Source organism: Poecilia reticulata, linkage group LG14 (assembly GCF_000633615.1).
Source record: "Poecilia reticulata strain Guanapo linkage group LG14, Guppy_female_1.0+MT, whole genome shotgun sequence".
Classification (NCBI taxonomy): Eukaryota; Metazoa; Chordata; class Actinopteri; order Cyprinodontiformes; family Poeciliidae; genus Poecilia; species Poecilia reticulata.
In genome coordinates, this window is record NC_024344.1 from 18,315,417 (window position 1) to 18,333,236 (window position 17,820).

Below are 17,820 nucleotides of genomic sequence, written 5' to 3' on the forward strand. Positions count from 1 at the left end.
TGTCCTGGCATAAATTACACCTTAGACGTACAGATTTAGCCATTTCCGAATATGTTGCATATCCAAAACAACTAGAGTTCACACAACAGTGGCATGAAAAGCCAAATATCACTGTAAATGATGTAGTGTGCATGCCAGGCCTATAGGAGGCAGTGAGGCTATGTCAGTTTTCAAATTTTTTTAACGCACATGATCTGTTGCATGTAATCCGTGCATAAATATTTGCATAAACAGATGTTGGTTTAACGCGCCACATAAAGTCTGAAGAAGTGTAGCAGCACAGACAGAAGACATAGGTCCGCGGACTTGAATCATGCATTTCTAAAATGTTTCAGTCTGGAGCCGGTTGCCAAATTGTTGCATTTTGTGCTATCCAAAATGCTATTGCCATGGATACAAGAAGTCAAAACACAACTAATTTGCATTATACGGTGCTAGTATTGTTGTGTAAACAGGACCTCTGGGTTATTCCTCTTCGGCCGTGCTTTTCTATTTTGGTGTCCAACAGGGATGCATATTTAGTCCACTTTTGTTTATTTTTGTTTATTTTTTTGCATCTGAGGGCTATCTTTAGGAAGCACAGCATCCCATTTTATCGTTATACTGATGACACTCCTGTCACCACTCCTGAAGTGTCAGAATGAAAGGAAAACCTGGATGAACTCAAACTTCCTGAACCTAAATGAAGACGAGACCGAAGTGATTAGGTTTAGAAGTTAATCTAGTCCTCAGTGATCACTGCTCTTAAAAGTACAACGTTTTCCAACTAGAAGTTATTGCTAGTCAAACTCTTCCTTCGTACCGGGTCTTAGGAAGGTTTTTAATGCTTTTATCACCTCTTTTCTACACTGTTTTAATGGGTTTTTTTATGCTAATCTATTTCAAACATCCCTGCAGCATTTACAAGCTGTTCGCTATGTTACATATTTTCTTTTAACTGTGATTTAAAAAAAGCACCAACATACACCATCGACCCTGAAATCTTTCCCTGGGCTTTCTGTCCATTTTCACATTAATTTCTAAACTTTATATTCTTACTTTTAAAGTCCTAGAGGGCCTAGCTTCATCTTATTTATATGTTCAATCAGCCAGTTTCTTCCAGAGATTCCACAACCCAAACCAGAATGTAGATGTGATCGACCCAACATCATGGAGTGCACTAAATAGACATTTAAATGTCTAATAACATCTTATTTTCTTCAAATTGCTTCAGTAAAATTATTTTTTCATTTTACTTTTTGTTTGGCAAAATTATAAGGACTTCATGGTTGTATTTCTAGACCTTTGTGGACGTCTCAGTCATTCCTTAACTGAGACAGCCGTTCCTCCACACTGCAACAAACACATGAAGTTTAGGATCAAATGTGGGATCCTCTTGTTCTCCAAACTGTTCACCAGCGGGTTCGACTCCTGTCAGATTTCACCAACATCATCACACATAAGAAGCCGTTAAGAGACGAGTTGACCAGCAGCCATGAATCGGCAGACAGGCACATAGAGACCCGGTCTGTCGATCCAGGAAGTAAGACTGGCACAGGGTCGTAGCTCAGAGCAAAAGGTCGCTGCGCTGACTGGATTGGTCTGCCTGTTTTTCATTCCAGCAGAAGATGAGATTAGGGGAAGCTGGATGTGTCTTCAGGTTGTGTGTTGTATCGGTGTGTGTGTGTGTGTGTGCGTGCATGTGTGTGTGAGGTGTCATCCTAGGAGGCTGTATTAGCAACAATGATAGCTATCACTGCTGGGGAAGGGCGAAAGCAAGAGATGCTCTGCAGAGATCTGGACCAAGGGGTCACACACACACACGCACACACACGCAAGCAAACAAAGACGCATAGATTGTATTTCTACTCATGTTAGAACTTTGAATTGACTTCCATTCATTTTAGTAACTTCATTTATGCCTAACCCAGACATTTCCCCTAACCCTTACTGGTCCAAACCTTAACCAAAATGTAATTCACACCTGAAATCTGACCCCTGACCCTAAGTAAAGCCAGGCTTTGGTCCCTATGAGGCCCATTGGTCTTCAGAAGATTACTAAATATGAAAGAAGTTGTCCTAAATACGACATCTAAACAAGCACACATAAACACACACAGCAAGCAATTACAAAAAAGGAAAGTAGGGACAGAGCATAACAACGTAACTCAGCTTTTCAAATTCATATTCTATACCCGATTGTACCCAGTAGAACTGTTCTGTTCTGTCTGGACTCACATGTGAAGATGGGTGAGGTGGTTGGACTCGTTCTCGGTGTGTCTGCTTCCCTTTCTCCAGCTGACGAAGGCCCCATCAGCGTGTCAGTCAGACTGAGGGAATGGTTTCATTTTCCTCTCATTCGGCAGGCACTGGAGAATCATTGAGCTTCAAAGCGACTTGATTGCATTATCAAGCATTTGGTGTAACACAGGCAGTAATCTGTGCCATGTGACAGAGGAGCCAGGCCAGCAGTGGACTCTGACACAAGACTGGGTTTGACTTGCACATGCATAGAACTTTTTAGTAAATTAACAGCGCCAGAGACGGTTCTGATGAAAAGCTGGTTATTGAACAAGTTTGTGTTTTTCTCTCAGTGACTTCGGTGTTTGATCATTCTCCCTGTAAAATACTTAAAGGAGAGGACGCAGTTCTTTGGAAAAGTGTTCAGGATCTTACACAAAAACATGTATGTATTTGTTAGTATTTTATGTGATGGACCAGAAAAAGTAGTGCATAATTGTAAAGTGGAAAGAAATTGATACATGGTTTCTATTTTTGTACGAGCTGCATTTGTATTCAGCTCCCTTGAGTCAGTGTTTTGCAGAACCATTTTTTACTGCAGTTGTCCGTTGTCCATTTGGGAGCTGGTGTCTATCTGGAGAACATTCTGCGAACATCAGTTTTCAACTGTTGTCACAGATTTTCAGCAGGAGTTGCATCTCGACTTTGACTAGACCATGGCAACAAACGCATTCTGGTGGAGCTCTGGCTGCATGTTTACATCATCGTCCTTGTGGAACGCGAGTCTGTCGAGTCTTTTGAGGTCTTGTCAACAAGGTTACGTTGAATTTTCTCCATCCATCCTCCCATCAACTTGAACCAACTCCTTGATGAAGCAACACATTCTCACACCATGATGCAAGTTGTTGTATCGATAGTTTTGGAATATTTAAAATCAAAACATCTGATTTCTTTCAGATAATATCTGTTCTATTCCCCCGTGAGCAAAATTTTATTATCTATTCAGCAGTTGAAAAAAAAAAATCTTACTGGAACACGGTAAGATTTTTTACGGAGTACACAGCCATACCCCGTAAAAAATCAGGGGTACACAGCCGGGCTGTGTACCGGCTGTGTACCTGTGTACCCCGGCTGTGTAAAGAAATATATCTCAAACCTGAAATATGAATATGGTTGATTATTTACTATTGAAGGAAAAATAGTGTTGCTATTTAGCTTATATGGACAATGCAGTTACAGACTCAGTTAAGCTAATAAAAAATTGTATTTGATGGTAATACAGGAACACAATGTCCTGCTACATTGTGTTTTATTGCAGTTAGTTAATTAAAAAAAACACTTCAATTTGCCTGAGATTTTTGTCCAGTATTACCATAATCATAATCAACTAACTGAAGTTGAATCATGAAATTATTCTGTGATAGTGACTTTTTTATTCTTTTTTTTTTTTTAGTGTCAGTATCAGCTTAGTCTTGAATCCAAACCAAAATTCTAAACTTTGAATTTTTTAATTCTAATTGGTAAAATTAGAGCAATTCTACCAATTTCCCTCATTTCTGAAAGCAATCGGTAGAATTTTATTTGGGCTCACTAGAAGGCTGAATACTGATGCATGCCACACTTTTCAGGGGGGTTTTTTGCACCTAAAACACCAGACTTTGTCTACTAAAGGCGACGGTAAGACGTTTGTCTCATCCTGCAGCGCTTTGTTGGGTTAGTGCTTTCAAAGGTCAAACGCTGACAATCACTGTTTATCACTCCAACAGTCATTATCAAGATTGTCTCCGGATAAGGAGCTATAAAAGAATTGTAATTATTGCCATTTTGGAAGCTGTAATTAAGGGCATCATTAGCATCCATCATCATGTTTAAGTGGGTCCACGGTCCACTAACTGAGTGTTCATCCCGCTCGTTCCTCTGCCCTCCTCCAGCGCTCTCTCACTACGGTGAGAGGAAACATTAGAGGACATTTTGGAATCAGAGCCAATTTCAACAGGAGCGTTTAGTCGGGCTTTTCCCACAGGCTCACAGCTCTCTTCGTTTTACGTCTCAACAAAAGGATCCAACCTACTGTGGTGGTTAAAATGGTTTTGAGAAGAGATCAGTAATGTCACATTAAAGTGCGAGTGGTCTCATTCCACCGAGTGCGAATGTGCAGGCGGAGGAGCGCGGATTTGTTGAACGACGTTTTACAAGGACAGTTCGCAGCTTGTCTAAGGGAGCAGATCAAGTGGAGCTTTAATAAACCAAAAGATGACTGATGAAATAATGTTATATTTAACACTTTCCGCCTGATGGATATCCGCCGCCACACGCAATTATCCAAAGACACACGGAAGTGCTCCGTGCGAGCGTACTCAGCCGTGGAGCCGTGAACATCTCAAGCACAACTTTGCTCCGGATGAATTAGTAATGCTGAAAGATTCCATTTCGTCTGTCTAAATGCTGTGTGCGGCGCTCAACCTGGTTAATATAAGGAGCCACTCAATTTTTCATGCCCACGCCAAGTGTAGCCTTCAATTTAACATGCGCTTTTAATCCTGCGAGTGCTAAATTGCTTTTTAATGTCGAGGAACATGGTGTTTTCAGAGTAACTTGTGAAAAATGCATCGGCAATCTGCAGAGAAAATCACATCCTCTGTTTTTTTGTTGCTTTTTTTTCTTAGGGTGAAGGAACAAAGCAACACCTCAGCAATAGGGAGCGAAACCAATATGTTGTTTTGACACATCTGTCACCTCGGGGGGTCTCTGGAGGACTCCTCCAGCACTCAGCGACTTTGTGTGTGATGGCGTGATTAATTGTGTCTGTTTTCGCATGCATCTGTTGTGGATATTTGGAACGACTCCATGCACGAGCGTCAGCAGTTATCGGGCTCCGCGTCAGGACGTGGCGGTCGGTCAGTGTGTTGCGCGTGCCGCATACGGGTCCCGCCGTGCGTGAATTCACACGCGGCGTCAGGTGTTGCCGTGCCTGAAGCGCTGCTGGATGACAGGTGTTAGCCGGCCTCCCCTCTCCTCCCCCCCAGGCCTTGGATTCCCTCGCACACCAGAGGCTGCACAGGAGTCAGAGCCTGGACTCGGTCGAGCATGGCTAAAAGACCTTCCTTTAATATCCCCGGTCAGCGAGTCAGTGAACTCACGCTGAATGACTTCCTCAGGGCCAGCCAACCGTCCGCCCTCTGTTATCACATAACAATGTGGCCGTCGAAGCGGACTAATCGGTCCGCTGCTGAAGGAAAACATGGCCAGCCCTTTCTTAGCCAACAGTCCATTCACACTCTTATTGTCTTGGCTTACAGACAGGCTTTAAACAGAAGAGCCAATAAAAACACATCATAAAAATACAGAGAAACGGCCTGGTTTCATCTGCTGCAGGTTGCAGGTGTTGTGCATGTTAGATCGCATCCCACATATGCAAAACTAATGCAAACTAGTGTAGCTCCACTTGCAGCAGTTTGTTGCTTAATGCAAAGTTCTAATTCCTTAGTAAAATAATATTTGGTTAAAACCTGTGACCATTTTGAACTGGGTTCATTCACTCACGGACTGGCAGGAGTTTCTCACGGTAGGAGTGAAAGTATCAGTTTCGGGTGATTATTTTTTTGTGGCTAATTCTTTTTTTTTTGCACCTCTTTCATTCAGTTTTGTGAAATCACAAAACTGAATGAAAGAGGTGAAACCAAACAAATGAATTGGTTTTGATTTAAAACAGAAAAGCAACAAATAATTATTTTTTTCTGACAAAATTATTCAAGATATTCTTGAAAATGAGACCCTGCTTCGTTGACGCTGATTGGCCAAAAGACCGGTGATAAGGAAGACTGTAGATGTTAGCTTATGTGGGAGTGTAAGTATGATTTCTCCCTGTACATGCCAATGTGTATTAACGTATATTTGGTGTTTGAACTACTAAAATATGCAGTATTAAAGGGGGTCTCCAGTATTCGTAGTGGACCACTACGAATACCGGGGGTCCAAAGTAAACATTTTTATTTTTCTCCCTCTCATAGAGTAACAGAAGTAGCCCATATCCGGTTGATATCAGCTAGTTAATTATTCAGGTTTTCTGTTAGTAGCCAGCCTGGTCTCAGCTGCTGTACAAACAACCTGCTTGTTGTTCCCCAGCTTTAAAACACCGTAAGCTTTCAAAAGATGCAAATCGTCGTTGTAGCTTCCACACCATGTCTGTGTTTTTAGTAACCAGAAATTTGTCCAAATAGCTCATATTTTATGAGTCCAATCATATACCTCAACTGTGTTTTGAAGAGAGAGTCTTCAGTCAGTGTAGAAAAATCCAGTTCAGGTTTGAGTATTTTAGATCGTAATCTAAAGATGGTCAGTCGCAGTTCATACTTCACAAAAGAGCACCAATATGAGGGTACAGAGCAAATGCCAACTTTAGCCTCTTTATTATTACGGTATTTTCAACATTTTGATATTTTGATTTCTTGTTCATCACTCTTTGTTTCTTTTTTCACCAAATAACCACAATGTTACCATGCAAACAGTTTGTATATGTAACCGTGTTATTGTTCCAGATGTCCGTATTTGCTGAATTTATCTTCATAACAGCACAACAACCCAAGAGCTACTTCCTTTTATATTTCAAAATAAGAGTTTTATACATAGATTAAAGCACTCACTTTAACTCATGAGAATAGCTTGCATTTTCTTAATTAGGAGGTCACGTGATAACATCAACTGGATAGTGCTTTGCAAGTTTTCACCAATACCAGAAAAGCTATCAAAATTTTTAAATTGTAAGGATTTGAAACCTTTGTACCAGTAACAATCTTAGGCTTAGTTAAAGTAAGCTGTGAATTCCTTGTCCAAAGCGTAGCGTTCTGGTGTTTTGTCTCTGGACCTTTACCTTTGTGTCCAGGCATGTGTGGCTTGGTCCAAGCTGTTTGCAGTTTCTTGGCTTGCTCTGCGGATATGTGGCACCGCCTGTCCCTGATGCCAGAGCAAAGAGCAAATCCTCTTATGTGTGTGTGTGTCAGAGAGAGAGAGTGAGGCAAACATCGAGCTGTCCCAGATCATCTTGTTGAAGCTGGTGTTGGTCAACATAGTGCACAGTAAGCCCAGCTAAGACAGACACTGATGATTGGGCTTACCGCTGGTCATGTCCCTAGTGACCCATAGCACCGGTGGTCCCTAGTTGCCCTTAGCTACGCTAGGCAGCAAGCAAAAACAACAGAGCTGAAAGACAACATCAGATCCTAGACCATAACAGCTCGTGTTGTCCTCACTTTGTCCTCTGTGTATCACTTATGCATCAAAAGCAAACTCTGGGGGTTTTCATGTTTGACACAATCACATAACATGTAAAAAAAGACACCAATTTGGAAAGAATCACACATATTTTAAGGGAGAGAGCATGCTCTGTATGCACCCTGGTATCTTGTGTCCACTCAAATAACCCCACGGTGAATGTGCTGCTGTCAGGCAGCCAGTGGGGCAGCCTGACAATGTGCACATTTAGGACGTAGAGCTTGATGGCGGCTCAGAGTTTGTGGAGGAAAACTTGGAATGTGTCCTGTGGCTAGACGCGGGCCGCTCTCAAAGGCATCTCTATTACAAGCAGACAAGCAGGGCCTTATAGAAGGGATCGAAAGTGCTACAGATACACATCTGGAGTGATGTCCCACACTGAGCAACGTGCACCCTTGTGGAAATCTACTGGCCTATGCCGAGCTCCACTTCATTGCTTAATAGCATAATTCCTGTTTCTGGGTGTAGTAGCGAGTGCAGAAGCAGAGCCACAGGCATGGTTTCTGCTGTTTGTGACATAATAATTTCAAGTTTGCAAACTTGAAATTATTATATTTTATATGACAAAGCCGTTTATCAAACTGAGGCAGAGTTGCTTTGATCAGCTAACACATATTTTATTCTAAAATATCTGTCTCTAGAATCAAACACAGAGTTTTTGTTCATAATTTGTCTTAACAGGTTTAGTGCCTAGGCGACCAGTGATTAACTGGTAAAAGATATGACGTTCGAATTCCCAAAGTAGCGGTCGCTGGTCATTGCCCATTTAGCTGAAAATCTTCTAACTATGGCTACCAGCCAATTTTCCCTGCATATCTTTCTAGAAGAGAACTCGCGCTAAACATGACAGCTCCGCTCTGGTCCGTCTTCGGCTGGTGGCCCTTTATCGATACTGACAGATAAAGAGCCCTGTGATCTTGTGAAACACCAGGCACACGAGCCTTGATTACCATCCCTGCTGATAACGCTGCATGCTAATCATTGTAAACATCATGCGTCTTTGACACACTAAAGCTTATCTGTAATTGGTGTAATTGTTACTAGCATTTAACAAGATCGTCTTGCAGATATCGTGAGTGCCAAAAGGGCCTGCTGATGGGAGAGGCTCCCTCAGATCTGCCTTGCTGATGGGGGCATTAGATTGATACTAACCCCTCTCTTGCTGTGCTGTTAATGAAAGGCAGCCTCGAGCCAGAGCATAAATCCGATAAAAGGGGCTGGAGATGAAGGGGTCATGAAATATTTAAATATACAGGGCTTCAAAGTGGAAAGGGCCTCCCTGTTCTTGTCAACACACAGACCCCCTGCAGCCCGACTACGGCCCGGGTCTTTGGCCTGAAACTAGCTTCGCATGTAAGTCGAAAAACCATCAGCTCACTTTTCCACTGCTGAGGCACCACCCAGGGAAAGGAAGAGATCAACTGATCAAACTGCTCTGCATGCAGTTTTTGCCTTGTTCAACCAGTCTTCCCTTGCGGAGAGGAGGCTTCCAGGTCATGGAGAACATCTAGGTGTTATCCTTGTGGTATGTTTAAGCCAATGGCTTCACAGCAGACAATATGAAACTCTGATAAGTGTAGGAAAAACATCCCTTTTGTCTAGTTGAATAAGCGCAGAGAAGAGTTTTAAAGAACTGAGTGGTAATTCTTTGACGAGATCCTAAAGACACGGCACAGATCACCTGATGTGTCTTGAGTCCCAAGACTAAAGGTTCCTGGCTACATTTTCATTCTGATGTCCCAGATAGCTTTCCCTCTGTGACACATAAAAAGGATCTCAACTTCAAGTTTCTCTGCTTCCCATCATCGAGTCCCCTCAGAAGGGAGGATACTGTGGAGGGAACAACAGTCTTATTTAGCTCAGGCCCTGCAAAAACGCAGCCAGGTCTCCCTCAGCAGTTGGTGCTGGAGGTGGGCGGCGGACACACTGAGACGAGATCGACAGGACATCGGTGACAGAACAGAAAAGGGGGGTTGTGGGAGGATGGGCAGGGACCTCCCCGCTGTCTGTCACCCTGCTGCCTTTTGAAGTCCGGGGCCCATCTTGTATCCCCCAGAGAGCCTATCATCGGCCCCCACTCTGGCGCTGTTGAGCACAGAGAGAGCCTTGAAGAGGCTTGTTTGAGAGGAGCATAGGGATTGCGCTGGGGGTGGCTGAGACTGCCTCCATTGGTGCCTGACAGAATGGTCTTGACAGAGCGTTTCAGAGAGCCTAATCCCTCTGACCGTAGTCTCCCAGCCGGGCAAACCGCTTGGGGGGAGGAGAGAGGCAGCACAGACTTGGAAGATTTTACCCCAGTACCTTAGCAGTGATTTCCTTAGTGTTTTCTTGTAGTCATTTCCTTTTAAAAAGACCCAGCAGGCTGTTTCTTTCCCCTCTGTTTCCTCCCTGCTTGGCTCCTTCTCTCTCTCTCTCTCCATCTATTCTGTGTCTCCTCCTGTTGTGTTTTCTTCTGTGCTCCCTTCCTCTTTAGTTCCTCCTCCTTTATCTTTCTGCCCTCCCTAGTCTGCATGCTCCCATTGGATTGCTGTGAAGAAAAGAAACAAAAAAGGAAAATATTATCCCTGCCAGCACAGTTGCTCTTGGTTAGTATTAAATCGAGGCCTCATGGGGGGCTTTTGGGTTCCCGCACCACAGTTCTTTGGTTGGATATGTCTGGTGGGTCTCTGCGAATATAAAGACATGCAGATTATAAAGAAAAATTAAAGTCGAGGCTATGCAGCGATGCGTTTTATCTGTTAGGAATGTTCCTGTCTAGGATGTGGCTCCACTTAACTTTTCTGAGAAAACTGGGTTCACATTGAAGGATGCTGACAGTGATTCTTTCTATCCTCATCTTAAAACTAAAATGACATCTGGATTTCATTCTACTGGCTAAAAGATCCTTTAATATACGACAAGCAGAACTAACTCTTAGTCATACCATCTTTTTTCTTTTTTTTTTTGATACTCAAATGTAGGATGAGACAGCAAAAATGATTGATAGTGAGATTCGAGGATTTCCAGTTTGATTAGTCTGGAGTCTGAGTCAAATAATCAGGTCATTAGTAGGAGTCTGGAGAACTTGACTGCACTGAGGAGGTAATTCAGTCATTTGATTGAGGTGTATTAAACCAAACACACATCTAAAAGTTGCAGGACACCAAGGCCTGTATTTGAGGATGTCTGGTTTAGACTTTGACTAGGTCATTCTAGTGCATGCATATGTTTTGATCTAAATCAGGAGTCGTCCTGAAGTTCTTAGATCCCACCCTGCTCCAACACACGTGGCCTTTCTCAAACTTGGTGGTTTCCTGAAGAGGTAGTCATTTGATTCTGCTGGGTTGGAGACGCCTGATCTAAACCAATCCATTAGCTGTATTATTAGGGTCATTGTTCTGCGAGATGATGACTAAGTGGTTACGTTGGATGTTATTGAGGTGTAGCAGAGTACAGTGGATTGAATCCTCCCATTTTACAAAAAAGGCGCTACTTTGTCTTTATCTATAGCATAAAATCGTGATAAAATCAGTTGACTTATCCTGGTATAATGTTAAAAAAAATTGTCCAAGCTTTATACTTCTCCAAAGTACAATGTACAGTGTGCTTAAGAGGGTTATGTAAGTATAGCATGGCTAGTCTCCAAAACGATTTAGCTTGAATCTTAGAATCCAAAATGACCATGACATGAAATGCAAACAACTTTTGATGTAAGTCGTGCTTAAAAAATAAAAACAGGCCGCGTGTGCTCTGAGGCAGACAGCCCGTACGCCCTCTGTGTGTAAGAAGCACACGGAGTGATTGACTGGTCTGAAATTATCCACGGCATCGTAGCCCACAGCCTGCATTCCTCACCAACGTCTGTAATTTAGGCAAAAAGGTCTCCCATTTTTCTTTTGACTGGGCAAAGTACCAGGGAAGGAGTTGCTAGACCTTTTGGGATGAAACTTGAGCTTTTTAGTCAGGAAAGGTTAAACCAATTTTCTTGTCTGCATTGTTTTTGCAAAGTGAGTCCTACAGCGGCGACATTAGACTGATGGCCGGTGCGGCCGGTTTGTTCCCCGCTGACAGGGCTGCTCCTTTCTATGCCCACAACGTCAACTGGATCTGATTATTGCCTTCCAGATCCAGATAATGTCTGCCATTGATCAGGCCATTTATCTTGAACTCCTGCGGCCTCGGCTTGCTTTCAGAGGCCACGGGGAGATAAGCAGATCCACATAGGCAGATAACAGTCTCTACAGGCTTTTAACAACCGGAAGAAATACTTCTCCGCAGCTGCAACTGTCTGACGTGATTTGAGTTGTATATCTCTGGAAGCTTTAATGTAACAAAAGGATCTGCTTTTAGAGGCACAACCATCGGATCCCATCGACATCCCCCCCACCCCCCTGCGTCCGTCAGTCTTAATGTTCCCAGAATGCAGGTCGCATCTTTTAAGGCTTCTCAGATTTCTCTTTCTCTCTTGTCAGGACGGTTGATTGATGATTCCTTACAGAAAAGGCTGTCAAGTTTTCCAAAAGCCCCGTCTCCCGTCCTCCCTGCTCCACGCTCTACTGTCCCAGTTTGTGTTACAGTTTGTCAGTGTGTGTGTGTTTGTGTGCGGAGCGGTGTGTCATCCGCCACATTAATACCAGCAATGAGTGACAGATTAATTTATGTCTGACTATGTGTCTGAGGAACCGGGAAGAAAGGGCCTGTCAGTGCTGCTTGTCAGGAGGGGCGGAGAGATTAGAGCCAGTTGTCATTGACAAACCGCTGAAGGTTCGAGGAGATAAGGTCGGATGCAACGAGTTTGGGTGAAAGAGAGAGAGAAAAGAGAAAAATAAAAATAAAAAACGTGTGAATGTAACACAATGAGATTAATAGAAATAAACACAACAGTCACACGACGCCTTCAAATGACTGGGAGAGGAGGATTTGCTGGCAAGTGGAAGCGTGTGGGTTTGTAGGCGTGCAATTAGAGATATTTCACAGCTCTGTGCTGCGGACTACATTAGTCGTCTGATGTTAAGCAACAAGCGGGGTATGATTTAACCCCACCTCCTTCTCCGAGAGGTGGAGGATTAATTTAACACGTCCTTGTAAAGCAGGTTTTATTCTCTTTTCAGCGGTACGTGCCGTCATTTATTATTCTGATAATTCCAGCAGTCAGAACGCCGGATTCCAGCAGCCTCTGAAACAATGAATTCTGGGCCTCACGCTGTTTGGCTGTTACATGTTATAATCCTCTGGGTTTTTTTAGTGAATAAATAGCTTTTGTAAACACGGCGTGATAAAAAACAGATTAGTTAGCTCTTTGTGGCGTGGAATATGTGTTTTTGCTCGCTCTCATTGTGCCGTGTTGCTAGAATAAATGGTAGCATTATTAACAGAACCAGCAATGCAGTCGCGGGATCCGCAGGATTACAGACTCGGCCTGTCAGAATGGGTTTTGTCAGCTTCTTCCTAACTTCCTCTGCTAACCTAATTTTACGCCTGTTTGATGGATTCCAGAAAAAACCCACTTCACACTCCAACAGAAGAAGGTTCTGTTCAGTAACATCGATTTAACACGAGCTGTTTTTCCATAGGTCGCAGCACTGCGCACATTGGAACTGCCAAAACAAATTTGCTTAGGGGAAACAATTTTTAAAAACTCACGTTTTTGATGAAAAAAGTTAGGTTGACGTGGGTTTTTCGGCCATATCGACATTGATGTATTTCTCAGAGCTGCAATGGAAATACTTTTTTGGAGTCACACAAATCACGTGATCAACAACCGGATGTAACGACTGGCGAAAAAGACTAAGAAGATTACAGGAAGTAGTTGGAGGATCATGTTTTTTAATGATTTGGCAATTACAAAACTGTTTTTCGACATTAGCGGACTATCGACGATGTTTTGCACACATCTGTAATGGAAACACATCTACTTCCATCTTTATATACTTTAGTGTGTTAGCATCGAAAACCAGACTGAATAATTGTCCAAACAAACCAGAACTAAAGTAAAAGAGATACTCCAACATACTGCCACCACGACTGGCGCAATACTTGTCCTTCCCCTTCACAATTACGGCATTATATCCCTATGCAATGCGTTTTTACGGTTCCCTAAAGCAAAGATAGTCTGGAGTCAGCAGGAAAAACGTACCAAAAGCTTTTAACCTATCACACCGCCAGCACTCATGTTACACTTATCAGGAATATTTCAATGGAGGGGGAGATTTGTCATAATGGCAGGCAGCCTCATAAAGCCAAACCAGTCCTCTGCGATTGTAATCTCAGTGAGTTCCTGTAAAATTAAACCCTGGTAGCGGATGGAGGGAGTGTGGGGGAGCCAAACATGATTCTGGTTTCTTTGAAGTTGGGAACCAACATCCCAAAAAACAGAATAAAAGATGACAAAATGTCAGCGTGAAGCCGATGGTCTATAGATAGAACTTGCATGCCCAGACAGCAATTATGGGGATACATAGCACAAATGCAGACATTGTGTTTGATCTCAGTCCTTCTCTCCCTTCCACAGATACTGTTTTTTTTGTTGTTGCTTTTTTTTCCCCCCATGTGAAACTGTGCAGGCTTCTGGTTTGTTCAGTGAGAGCGTGCTCCTTTTGTCAGCATTTCATTTGAATTAAAAATAATGCGCTGTGTGAGAGCCGGACGCCAATTGTTTGGCAGTGTGGCTGTAATCACAGACTTGTGGTCGCTCTCAAATCTGATAATGACCGTATAAAATGGAGAACAGCAGCTCATTCCTTGCTGCTGCTGCTGCACTGAAACCCCGAGAAGGACTGGTAGCCATTTTCTGTCAGCAGCAGTCGTATAAATACATATTAGCAAGACGCTGTTGTCATCCTTTTGAAGCCAAACCACAGCGCGCTCTTGATGTGTCGTCCTAATCACAGCCTCAAACATAGGAATCGATGTGGTCTAATTACATGGAAGCGCTGTTAGTGCGTTTGCAAATTGTGTAGAAAATGATTTAGAGCATTTAGAGGCATAAATCCTTAGCGGGGTGGAGTTCTCAAAGATGTTTCCACAGCCCATCACCAGCATCAAAGAAGGATGTTGTTTGTTTCATTGGTCGTCCTGAAGCTTCATGGCCAAGGCAAATCAAGGAGATGAAGTCCATCTGGTCTCTTATTGAAGACTAAAACCATAGGTTCTAATGGTATTTGATGCCAACCTTAAAACACCTTTAGGACGGTCGGACCAACGTCAAACTATCGATACACACACCCTTCGCGGTAAACAAGATACACCGAGCTGACACACCAAGTGAAACTCCAAGATGTTTTGTTATACGTGTGACTTTCAACACTATAGTAAACACAGCAATCATGGCAGAGAGAAATGAGTTCACTAGTTCGGAGGAGGAAATGAGGACAAACTGACGAGTTACAACGTCTCAAAAACTAACGGAAAGCATCGGTTGGATGTTCACCCACTGCATCGAAGCAGAACCGAACAGGAGGAGTGTTTTGGTCCAACTTCCTCACAGCCTCGGGCAGTCGCTCCTCAAAACTATCCGTCCTGCTCTCTGGGTGAAAAACCGGCTTCTGGAAGTTCATAGCTGGGGTTGTTTTCCACATAAACAAACACACGCACGAAATTCTGACCATCCACGAAAAAAGTTCAACGGGAAGGTTGAAGAAGGCCTGAACAACGTAGGGTTAAGACGCAATTTTCGTCCCGCAATTACGACAGTGAGATCGGATTTCGGCAGTTCGGCTTCACCACTTAGAGCCCTTTAGTGTCTCTGTTACCAAGAAATCCATTCGAGTCTTGGCTTTGAGTTTAGTCGGTTTCTGCTCCGGAGTTGTTCAAGAAGACCTCTGTGGTGTATATCTATTGTAATTTTTATTGACCTCCCAGCCACCCAGTTGATTCACATTAGACAAGCCATGACATGTAAGGATTTGCACCATGAAGAATATTTTCCAGTACAGTCTGCTGTTAGACTGCAGAAGGGAAAGGGCAGAAAAGAAGAACCTTTAAAGCTGTAAATCTACCAAAGTGCCAAATGTTGATGGAGCTTGGAGGTCAGAATAATTTAAGCCAAGTTAACACTCCGCGCCCTCCGTAGATTTGCCACGCTGCTTTCTAAGTTGCATCAAAGATTCACAAACTCAACATAAGGCCTGAAGATTCTGTGGTTTCTAGACAGTGTGGCTCTAGGTAGAAACGCCGGTTTCCTCCACAATCCACAAACATGCATGATAGGCTAATTGGGATTGCGTGTGTGTGTGTGCGTGTGTGTGTGTGTGTGTGTGTCAGAATGAAAGTTAATCTTACCCACTTTTTCTTGATTTTATGAATTTATGAACATTGTGATGATCCCTGAATGGCTGGCTTTAAATGTATGTTATGTTTGCAGACAAAAGTGCAGATTACACCTGTGAGCAGCAGAAACTAAATACTGGGAATAATCAACTATTAACCTCCTTTTGTCCTCATTTTCTGTGTATAGGGAAAACACATACAAATCTCGGTCATTTTGACCCGAGGACAACAGGAGGGTTAAGAAATGTTTTACAAACCGTCCATCACAAAACTCCATCTACAGTTCAAGGTCTTTTCAACTACCTCACTGCCGCCGTGCCAGGGCAGATTCCAACCCTGGTAATCTGATTTGGCCCTGGCTCCCTGTTTCCAGTGGAAACAACGGGGGCAAAAGAAAGACCCCCACATCCCCCCAGAAACGGTCCTGCTTCTTGTGCTGGAATCACCTTGAGAAAAACCAAATCTCCAGGATTTGGCAAAGTTACCAAGTAATCACCAGCTCTCCAAGGCAGATCCGCGTCTGCTGTTTTCCGAGCTGGAGGTTTTTGTTACAGTGGGCCGTGGAGAGCTTAAATCTGGGGAAGGCTGAATGACTCAGAGGCTCTTGTATTTTCCCGCTGACCTGCCTCCAGGCCACAGCACTGGGAGCCGATACAACTGGAAGACAGCGCCTGTGGGCTGCAAGGAGGTGGAAGCTGCTCATAAAGGAGCGTTTTGTTTTTCCTCCTCTCACGGTAGCAGCACCCTGCTGGGGAATTCATTAGCGGCTGACATCATCTCACTCTGTACGAAGTGAAAGAATATCTTTCTACCCCAGCTCTCCCCTCCCTCTCCCCTCTCTCAGCCCCCCTCCTCTCTCTCTCTCTCCCTTTCTCTTTGCGTCCTTATGTACCTTTGGAGCGCTGCTGTCTCTCCTTTTGCGCGCCATATACGCAAAAGATCGCCGTGCGCCTTCAGCCACAGCTTTTCGGAAGCCCAGACACACGAGTGTGTTTATCCTCTGAAGGAGTGCTACTGAGGCTGGATCCGAGTCCGCCTGGAAATCAGGAAGTGGGAGGATCCGGGCCGCGCGGGCGGGCAGGCAGGCAGGCAGCAGGAGCAGCAGCCACTCACTGGATGAATGGGAGTTTGTCAGCTTCTTGGAAACGGATGGGGAGAGGCTGCTGTGCGCCCATGGTCGTCGGGAAACCTTTTTAGACAGAACACACAGCTTCAACTGGGCTCGTGAGGTTTTTATTTTTTTTATTTTTATTTCTCTCTCCTCCACCTCTTTGATTCGCCTCACCTCTGCTGAAGGGAACCGACCGTGCGCTTTGTTGGATCGCTTTGCTCCGCTCCCTTCTCTGCGCGCAGAGCCTCCCGGATCCTGGTTGTTACCGCTCACGGATACTTCCCGACAGGAGAATAAACGGGGAACAGGCACGTTTAAAGGAAAAGAAGTCGGGAAGCAAAGGGTTATTATTATTTTTTTCCTCTCTCCGAAGCTCTGCCGAGCGGGACGCATGGTTCCCTTTGTCCAAAAGGCGCAGTAGCTGAGAGCGGCTGTGGATTCCTTTTTTTTTTTTTTTTGCTTTTCTTGGAAAGGCTCTGTATCTGTCGCTCTCCTTTTCTGCATGGCTGTGGTCCGTTTTAAGGGAATAGACGTCGCCGCCTCCTGTATGGATTATATTCTTTAAAAAGCAGAATGTAAAGCGGGACAAAGTTGAAAGCCTCACTTTTCTGCTTTTTGCTAATCTTCCCAAAATCAAAGGTATGAGCGCTGTTTTTTTTCTTTCTTTCTTTTTTTTTTCTTTCGTTTTTACCTGCGAATTGTCAGTTGGTGGCCAAAAATGAGCTGCACACGTTTTTGTTTCCCGCATCTTTTATTGTTTGCATCGAGATAATTATTTTTTGTGTGTGAAATGACGCCTGACTCGTGTTTAGGAATAAAGCAGGACAGTGCGTGTGTTGTTTGTTTTATTTGAATTTGGAGCAACACTTTGCGGCTGACGCCGCCTGAGCCGCAGCACAGTGCGCATCCAGCTGTCACTGGACGCAGCATCGCGCTGCACTCAAATCGGGTGTGTTTGACATTTTTCCCTT

At 43.8% G+C, this 17,820-nt stretch overlaps 2 protein-coding genes across 14 annotated transcripts in view; one reads left to right on the plus strand and one right to left on the minus strand.

Moving 5' to 3' along the window:
• auts2a (activator of transcription and developmental regulator AUTS2 a) overlaps window positions 1-17,820 on the plus strand; it is a 358,488-nt gene that overhangs the window by 298,897 nt on the left and 41,771 nt on the right. The gene's annotated exons all lie outside the window — the stretch shown is intronic.
• On the minus strand, window positions 6,641-17,487 carry LOC108166880 (uncharacterized). Its single transcript, XM_017308601.1, has 2 exons — window positions 16,631-17,487; window positions 6,641-10,018 (listed from the first exon to the last, which is right to left on the minus strand). Exons 1-2 carry the CDS (start codon window positions 17,351-17,353, stop codon window positions 9,836-9,838), a joined length of 906 nt encoding a protein of 301 aa, XP_017164090.1. The 5' UTR covers window positions 17,354-17,487; the 3' UTR covers window positions 6,641-9,835.

Excerpts from the sequence above, each read along its gene's own strand:
- LOC108166880 (XM_017308601.1), bottom strand. The coding sequence starts at position 17,353 with ATGCAGAAAAGGAGAGCGACAGATACAGAGCCTTTCCAAGAAAAGCAA. Across the intron at positions 10,019-16,630 it reads GAGACAGCAGCGCTCCAAAG|CAATCCAATGGGAGCATGCA; the intron begins GTACATAAGGAC and ends TTTTCTTCACAG.